This window comes from Eurytemora carolleeae, unplaced genomic scaffold, assembly GCF_000591075.1.
Source record: "Eurytemora carolleeae unplaced genomic scaffold, Eaff_2.0 scaffold253, whole genome shotgun sequence".
NCBI lineage: Eukaryota > Metazoa > Arthropoda > Copepoda > Calanoida > Temoridae > Eurytemora > Eurytemora carolleeae.
Window position 1 is genome coordinate 177,800 of NW_019396190.1, and position 10,289 is coordinate 188,088.

At 29.9% G+C, this 10,289-nt stretch overlaps 1 protein-coding gene across 1 annotated transcript; it reads left to right on the plus strand.

The window, feature by feature from the left end:
- Positions 1–2,220: 2,220 nt before the first annotated feature.
- Positions 2,221–8,446, plus strand: LOC111697679 (uncharacterized; the record flags this gene model as incomplete). The annotated part of the gene is given in 6 exon segments (XM_023467762.1): positions 2,221–2,331; positions 3,347–3,405; positions 4,574–4,726; positions 5,530–5,646; positions 6,508–6,649; positions 7,970–8,446. Coding segments are annotated over 5 exon segments (519 nt in total). The 3' UTR covers positions 6,587–6,649; positions 7,970–8,446.
- Between the last annotated feature and the right edge of the window lie 1,843 nt (positions 8,447–10,289).

Sequence of the window (10,289 nt, forward strand, 5' to 3'; positions counted from 1 at the left end):
ACAATACAGGACAATATTCGAGGCTACAGAATACAATACAGGACAATATTCGAGGCTACAGAAAACAATACAGGACAATATTCGAGGCTACAGAATACAATATAGGACAATATTCGAGGCTACAGAAAAGTTTGTATCATGTAAAATAAAAACTAAAAATATCAAATAACGTTGTACAGAACTATAGACCATCCCATGTAAGTTGTAATTTTGAATGAATGAAAACACATAAAGGAAATTTTCTAAAGCTTATATCTTGCCAACCTAATGGTGTAAGCCTTTTATATTTCAAGCTTGAACTAACACAATTCATAGTTTCAAATGTCTAAGGTCTACGACATTGGGTTCTAAAGATATAGGGATTAAAAAAATCAGAGTTTGTGGCAAAGACTCAATTCCTTTCCCCAAAAGGGGATGGTTTATTTTGCCTAATATTATAGTCTGTGTGTGTACTGTACACTTATCTTGCTCTAGCTACTTTAAGGTCGGCCTGGTACTTGAAATAAACTGTAGTTTACAGTGAAAAGGGAACATTCTCGGCTAGTTATTATCATCTTTCTGTAGAAAGTCGTGGGGAGAACATGTCAATTTTCGGATGAAAAATTTGAATTTAAATTATCACAATTTTTAAAGATTTAGAATGTATATTTTATCATATATAATAGGAAATCAGTTACAATGTTTAAGATTTTTAGTTTTTTGTCTTTAGCGAACCTACAGCTAAGATTTAAAAAATTGATGCACTGTTTTACTTCTCGGTTTTGTTATTTATAACAGTGAAATCAGATATAAAACTATGGAATCATGGTTGTCCGACTTTTTAAAAAGATGTTTATGACACTTTTATTTTATAATCTTGTAAAATTAATTTTTATAACAAGTTAAAAATTTAAAAGAGATTTAAAAGGCATTTTAAAATCTGATTAGAAAATGTTTTACAATATCTGAAGTATCATAAAGTATGTGTAGTCTAATTATAAGTTATTCTATATTTGATGAAGAGGTAACCCTCTTTCATTTGAGTTAAATGATAGATTCACAACGGTACCTTCCCACATTGGTCTTAGTAAAAGTGCCGGAAATATCGACGTTTTCCGCCGTTTTCGGCGTCAAACATTATAGAAATCCAACGCATAGAAATCGCTAGGTATAGCAACAAGGCGTATTTTCCGGGAGAATATTTATTTTGAGAAATTAAACGTTTTTGTAAAACATTGTAGCTTATCATCATCATTATCATTATCATTATTTCTATTTTTTTAACATACCCTAGACACTATGTAACTAACTAGATTAATATGTACATTTTTGTACGGCTCTCTATTGTCTTTAAGGTCCCCCACAAATTTTATTATGTACTAACAAAATAAATGAATGATAATATGGTTGCATAAAATTGCGTGTTACTATTTAAAAAAAAACTATTTTATGAAAATGATATGTACAGTTTTATTTTTTAAAAGAAAATTCTCAAAACCTAAGAAAAAAGTTCTCAAGTAATGTTAATATGATTTCATAAAATTCCGTGTCAACATTAAAATAAAAGGATTTTATGAAAATTATATCTACTTTCTATATGTTGGATTTCTATACGTTGGATTTCTCTATGTTGGATTTCTCTATGTTGGATTTCTCTACGTTGGATTTCTCTACGTTGGATTTCTATACGCTGGATTTCTATACGTTGGATTTCTCTACGCATGGATTTCTATACGTTGGATTTCTATACCTTGGATTTCTATAAGTTGGATTTCTATACGCTGGATTTCTAAAAGTTGGATTTCTATACGTTGGATTTCTATACGTTGGATTTCTATACGTTGGATGGATTTCTATACGTTGGATATCTATACGTTGGATTTCTATACCAAGCAATTTCTTTACGTTGGATTTCTACATGGATTTCTATACGTTGGATTTCTATACGTTGGATTTCTATACGTTGGATTTCTATACCGAGCGATTTCTGTTCGTTGGATTTCTATAATGTATGACGCTAATGTTTTCCTTTCTTAGAATTAATCATTTTTAATAGCGCGCGGTTTCTTATAAAAAAATATCTTTATAATTTCTGCTGAGATGATTATTTTAGGGACACCATTATAAATCTGGCATGTAATTCTTTCAATTGAAATTAAGTACAGTCCTTTTTTTGTAAAAAATTAGTGTTAAATATGAATTATAAAATACTTATTTGTTTCAACGTTTTTGTTGTTACAGATGAGGGTTAATTCTCTAGTTGTTATATTCCTGGGACTTTGCAGCTTGCAACATGTAACAGAAGCTTTAATTCCTCTTGTAGCAGGAGCTTTAGCTCTTACCTCAGCTCAGGTCTGGTATCATCATTATTATTGTTATCATTCAATATATTTTTTTTATTAAAATGATATATTCTGAGATAAATCTTGTTCCTTTATGACTAAGTTTATATCTTTAAATAAGTTTTTAAATTGATATTATTATTATTATCTGCTTTTGTTAATTTTATTATTATTATATTCATCATTATTATTAACCTTGTAATTGTTAATATTATCGATCATTATTATTATAAATACAGGGTGTCCCAATAAACATGGGAATTCAGTGACGAATTCGATATCGTCTTTTTAAATAATTCCTTGATTTAGTATAGTGAAACCTACCGAGAAAGCTGTAATCTGTGAGAGTTTCGTCTGCTATGTACGTTCACATTTTGTTTGTTATGTTTTGACTGAATACGGTTGTACTTAGTAAAACAAGAAAATTGCAGTATACAAACAGAGTAAACTTGTCCGTCTTCACTGTTCATCTTGTGGGGACATTATAGACACATCTTTACAGTCTTTTACCTTTTCATAAAATAAACTCTAGCAGACATAATAATATTATGGCTTTTTAAATTAGGTATTACAATGCTAATTCATAAAAAAGACGATATCCAATTCGTCACTGAATTCCCATGTTTTTTGGGACACCCTGTATCATCACTTATTATAATGATCATTACATATATCGTTATTTTATAGAAAGATGACTGTTATACTAAAGTTTTGACTTTAAATAGTCCAATGAGCAATTGTGCAGTGTAAAAACCCCTTTATCCCTTAATTAGGGATTAAATAAGTAACAACATAAAGTACATTTATAAGTATAACTGTAAAGTCGTCTTCCTATTTAAAAGTTTTAAAGTTTTATCCATTACTATCATATACATGACCATGTATCATAATGATATTCATAATACAAGAATAATACTGTGAATACATTATTAACACTCATCCTGGAGTGGAAACCCGGTGCATAAAACTTTTTTGTATTATTTTCAATAAAAACTTTACATAATGGCAGCTGGTTGTATTTCTAGTTGACGGGATTAGCTACCATTGCAATTATTCTGGGTTTAAATGTTGCTGTACGAGGAGGGTAAGTGAGAACCAAATATATTTTTTTATTTTTAGGTAGTAAAACATTTTATTTTTTGACAGATGAAATCTTCGCAAAAGTTTTAAAAATTTGGATAAAAGAAGGTTTACTTACTTTTTACTATTACAATAAACATAAACAATCAAAACTTTATTTTTCCTTTTTAAAAAGACTGTACGCGTAATTTCAAGTGAACCTCTATATATAAAGATGGTTATTCGAAATTTTCAACGGTTCCCTGAAAAGAATTGTCTGATCAATAGTGAATTAGATGTTGATGCTTATCATTTTTAAAACCGATTATTTTCAGTTGTGGTTTCTTTACAAAGTGATTTACGCATTTCATTTACAACTGCACAAATGTATATATATATATATATATCACAAAGGGTTTGAAAGAAAGATGCCATCTTACCACCACTTTACAAATATTAGCACTATTCCCTTATTATATACAGTGAGACCCATTAAACTGTGGAATACGAAGACGATTTAAGCTTATATTTATATATATATAAACATATGAATTTTAAGAAGTAAATACTTTTCATTAAGATAAAGGTCCCAAGGGAACCAAGGGAACCAAGGGAACCAAGGGAACCTCTTTTAATTGTGCATTGACATCTTTGCTTGGGGGGTTTACTTGAAATTACGCTTACAGTCCCTTTAAATAAAAAGAGTAATGATGAAGAAGTTGCAAATTCTTGCAAATGAAAGTTTCATTTCAAATCATAAACCAGTGTAAAGATGTTCATCTTCTTTCTTTCATTTAGTAAGAATTATGTTTTTTTGGATCAACTATTAAATAAATACGTTATATAAATGATATTTTTCATAGAAAAGAAAGAATACGCCATTTATTTCACACCATTCTCTGTTTACCAAATCCCTGTTTAATGTTTGAATTAGCTTTGTCTAGTACTGGGCGTAAGAGATGAGCAGCTAGGGAAGCTGCTACAGATCAGATTATTAAATCTCTGTTTAATGTTTAGATTAGCTTTGTCCAGTACTGGACGTAAGAGACGAGCAGCTAGGGAAGCTGCTACAGATCAGATTGTTAAATCCCTGTTTAATGTTTAGATTAGCTTTGTCCAGTACTGGGCGTAAGAGACGAGCAGCCAGGGAAGCTGCTACAGATCAGATTGTTAAATCTCTGTTTAATGTTTAGATTAGCTTTGTCTTCTACTGGACGTAAGAGACGAGCAGCTAGGGAAGCTGCTACAGATCAGATTGTTAAAGGAAACATTACTGTTGATACATTGGCTGCTCTTGAACCTGAAGACTGCTTCCAGAGATTATTCTGCTCCGCAGCTACAAGGAGGTACAGACTACAAAATATTCGACGAAACATTACGATTGCGAGTTGTAGGCGGTATTTGGAACGGGTGTCCTAAAATTGACGGAGATTTCAAGAAATCTATCTAAATTCAACTTTATTAAATAACAAGGAAAACTTTCAAATGTTTAAAATATTCATTAACTTTGAAGAAAAGAAGGCAGACCATATTCACAAGATCAAACGAAATTCAGTATTTTTTTTTCAATACAATCAATAACAATATTTGAGGTCTTCTCTTGAAGGAAGAAACCGGCTAATGAGTGCGTGCAGTATTGTAGACCTTTTTGAGGATTTTTTTAGACCTTTTTAAGGTGTATAATTATTCATCAAGATTGATATTTTAATTTTTAAATCCTCCTGGACTGTCCATTCTGGAGGGATGATTTTAAGAATCGTTTTTTTTAAATTATTCAATAATGACGATGAAATTTTGACAAAAAATCTACAGTAAACTAATAAGTTGTTTTCAGTTCTCGATTAATTTAATTCTTGATGTTCACAAACGTCTTCTATAGATTTCATGGAATTTTTATTGAAAAGACGACATTTGAATAAATCTGCGAACAAATTTATAAAAAATAAGAAAATCAATATAATGACATGATAAAGTCACAATTGATTATACCAGTGATTTCTTCCCAAATTTATATTGAACAATATGTTTCTAACAACTAATTAGTTAACTGTAGAATTTTTGTAACATATTTTACCGTCGTTATAGAATAATTAAAAAAAAATCATCTGTAGTTCTTCTACTTCTCATCATTAATAACTTGTTACTTGAGGTTAGAGAATGAACTACTGGAGAAAAGTTTAAACCTGGTTGACCAGGCTATCCAAGTAGACCCAGAGAACCAGAATACTCTCAAATATAAATCTGCAGCAGGATTCGGAGAGACAAGGTCATTTTTTCTCAAAATAAATGAGTAAAAAAGCACAGTTTCGAAACATAATATTTTACAGAAATACAGAAAAACCAAAACTAAGATGGGTTTTACAAGGCGTAAGTGTGTAGAAACAAAATGTTTGCAGCTATATTTGCTCGTCATTCTTGAACCCTGGGGGACCTTTAAAGGCCTAAACTAACCCACAATACTGTTTTAATGGATTTTTGCAAGTTGGAAAAGAATAAAAATTGTTTTTTAAATGCAGATAGGTTACAAAAATTGGCAGGAGCAGAACTGACAGTAGTGAAATTAGATAAATAGATAGATATGTACTTCTGCTAAAATTTAGTTTTACAACAAATACATTTTTATCCAAAAATGATATGTTCACTTGGAATGATAATCCTTGAAATAAAATTTTCTAGACTAAATTTTTTTATTCTAGAAAAGAAAAACAAATGTTGAAAATATTTTACTCCAGGAAAAATGTTAAAAAAAACTTTACTCTAGGAAAAATGTTGTAAAATATTTTACTCCAAGAAAAATTTTAAAAAATACTTTACTCTAGGAAAAATGTTGTAAAATATTTTACTCCAGGAAAAATGTTAAAAAATACTTTACTCTAGGAAAAATGTTGTAAAATATTTTACTGTATGACAAATGTTGAAAAATATTAACTCTAGGAAAAAAAAATTAACTCTATGAAAATTGTTGAAAATATTTTACTCAAGGAAAACTGAAAAAAAAATATTTTACTCTTAGAAAAATGTTGAAAAATATTTTTTTCTAGGAAAAATGTTGAAAAATATTTTACTCTAAGAAAAATGTTGAAAAATATTAACACTAGGAAAAATTAAAAGAAATATTTTACTCTAGGAAAAATGTTGACGAGTGTGAAGAGAAGTTTTATTGCTCTGTTTCCGTTGAAATTTTGCAACTCTTATTCCAAGAATAATTCAGGAAATTTAAATTTTTGCACGGAATTTTCCGGAAAAAAAAATTTAATATTTTTTACCAGGTGAAAATTATTTACAATTGTAAATTATATTTTACAATTTTTTTTTCTTATTATTTTTCTAATTTAAAAATTTTTTTTTTTTATTCAAATCCTTATTTGATACTTTAATGTTTTGTTCAGTTTGGGGTAGATATCAGATAAAATCATTGAAGGGATAAAGGTTCGCTTAAAATTAATTTTTGTTGTGAAATAAAAAAAAAAATAAAAACAGGGAAATTTTTAAGAGAGAGTTGATAAGATAATAAAAAGAGTAATTCTCTATCAAAAAATTTAAAACACAAAAAATTTATAACATCAGATTGTAAAGATATTGCGAACAAAATTTAAATTTGTGGCAAATCCTCTATTCCTTAAATAAAAAACGTTTATTTCGAATTAAAACATAAACGAAACAAGATTTTTAAATCTGAAATTAGTCAGATGTACAGGGTTACCCATAAAGTATGAGATTATAAAGATAACCTTAAACTTTTAAATATAATTATTCCAAGGTTAAATTAAGTCTTCTGCCCTAAAACCAGTAGTTTCATAACTTATTTATTGATTTAAAGGGCAAAACAAGTTAACACTTGCAGGGAACCAGGAAAACAAGTTAACACTTGCAGGGAACCAGGAAAACAAGTTAACACTTGCAGGGAACCAGGAAAACAATTTAACACTTGCAGGGAACCAGGAAAACAAGTTAACACATGCAGGGAACCAAGAAAACAAGTTAACACTTGCAGGGAACCAGGAAAACAATTTAACACTTGCAGGGAACCAGGAACACAAGTTAACACTTTCAGGGAACCAGGAAAACAAGTTAACACTTGCAGGGAACCAGGAAAACAAGTTAACACTTTCAGGGAACCAGGAAAACAAGTTAACACTTGTAGGGAACCAGGAAAACAAGTTAACACTTGCAGGGAACCAGGAAAACAAGTTAACACTTGCAGGGAACCAGAAAAACAAGTTAATACTTGCAGGGAATCAGGAAAACAAGTTAACACTTGCAGGGAACCAGGAAAACAATTTAACACTTGCAGGGAACCAGGAAAACAAGTTAACACTTGCAGGGAACCAGGAAAACAAGTTAACACATGCAGGGAACCAAGAAAACAAGTTAACACTTGCAGGGAACCAGGAAAACAATTTAACACTTGCAGGGAACCAGGAAAACAAGTTAACACATGCAGGGAACCAGAAAAACAAGTTAACACTTGCAGGGAACCAGGAAAACAAGTTAACAATTGCAGGGAACCAGGAAAAATTCCATCCTTTTTGGGTAACCCTGTACATATACGAAACACACTGGTTTTTCATTGATAAACTTTGTTTCAGGTCGCATGATAGATTGGAGACTTGCTCGAACATTAACTACAAATATAAATAGTTAAATCCATTTGTTAAAAGTTTATTCTTTATTCTGAGAGAATTAATATTTCGTTGTCAAAATTATAAATTTTAACACGACCCCCCCCCATAGTATTTTTTAAGACAATACGTCTTTAAGAGAAACCTACTTATATTTTTGACATCTTGATTTTTACCACAGTTTAGTATGCAAGTAAGAAAAACTCAGACATGTTTTTAGAATTGAAAATAATTTATAAATACAATGTGTCCAAAAAAATAATACAAACATCAAATGTATGTGTCTTTTATAAGAGACAATGTGATCTTTACTTTATCATGTTTATTGGGACACCCAGTAATTAAAAAAGACAGTTGAACAAAAAAAGGTTTATTTAACCTACTTCTGACCTTTAGTGTATTCTTCATTATAATTTGTTAAATTAGCGTTATTTATTTATTTATTTATGAATAAAAATTTGAAAATTATCTTTATTTTTGGCAAAATTACAATTTACATTGACAGATTACAAAGTTTAACTATGGGTTGTTTAAAGGAACTGGACATGAACAATTGATCCCACAATTACAAACAAAACCTTAATACTGAATACTGAATACTAAATACTAAATACTGAATACTGAATACTGAATACTGAACACTGAATACTGAATACTGAATACTGAATACTGAATGCTGAATACTGAACACTGAATACTGAATACTGAATACTGAATGCTGAATACTGAATACTGAATACTAAATACTAAATACTGAATACTGAATACTGTATACTGAACACTGAATACTGAATACTGAATACTGAATACTGAATGCTGAATACTGAATACTGAATACGGAATACTGAATACTGAATACAGAACCCTGAATGCTTAATACTGAATACTGAATACTGAATACTGAATACTGAATACTGAATACTGAATACTGCATACTGAATACTGAATACTAAATACTAAATACTGAATACTTAATACCAAATACTGAAAACTGAAAACTAAATACTGAATACTAAATACTAAATACTTAATACTGAATACTGAATACTGAATACTGAATACTGAATACTGAATTCTGAATACTGAATACAAAACACTGAACACTGAATACTTAACACTGAATCCTGAATACTAAAACTAAATATTAAATACTGAACACTGAGTACTGAATACTGAATACTAAATACTAAATATTGAATGCTGAATGCTGAATTCTGAATACTGAACACTGAATACTGAATACTGAATACTGAATACTGAATACTGAATTCTAAATACTGAATGCTGAACACTGAATACTGAATACTGAATACTAAATACTGAACACTGAATACTGAATACTGAATCCTGAATACTGAATACTGAATACTGAATACTGAATACTGAACACTGAATACTATATAATGAATACTGAATACTGAATACTGAATACTGAATACTGAATACTGAATACTGAATGCTGAATACTGAATGCTGAATACTGACTACTAAATACTGAATACTGAATACTGAATACTGAATACTGAATACTGAACACCATAAATACCAAAACACTGAAGTTTCAATTAAATAGGTTTGAATTTAGAAGTTGCCCGGGGCTCTCTTAGTCTATGCTGTCAATATTAAATTCACAAAATCTCCAAAAAATACAATTGAGCAGGATAGAAAAATGAATTTATTCTGTCATTTATTCTGTAAAGTATGTACTTTGAATAGAGTGAAATTTTAGGCTGTTGCCAATATCATTCAGGATAATCTGAATTTTAATCATTTGTTAAATGTAAAGTATTTTGTTTATATCATAAAGGAACTGAGTATTTGCCACAAATTCTGATTTTCTAATCCTAATATCTTTTTAACCTGATGGCAAACCTTTTGTTATTTTAATTTTAGGTTATATGATCCAACCAAATTCAAAGTTTGAAATATCTAGGGTCTGTGATATTGGGTTGTAAAGATATAGAGATTAAAAAATCAGAGCTAGGGGCATAGACTTAATTCCTTTGTGCATTTCAAAACAATACATTTCCTAATAAAAGGCATTTGAGCAGAGTCGACTTTTTTTGTGACACATTTTAAGACTTATTTAACCCTATTTCTGCTGGGGGGGGGTCAATTTGACCCCCCCCCCTGTAGTTTTTTTTACATAACTCAAAAAGTATTGGTCTGAGGCTGTTGAAATTTTCTGACTTTTCTTACATACCCAAAGCCCTCCCTTTAGGCCTAAAACCGGGCTTTAATACTAACTGCCTGAGTCCTCAGGCACACTGCCTGAATGACTGCTTTT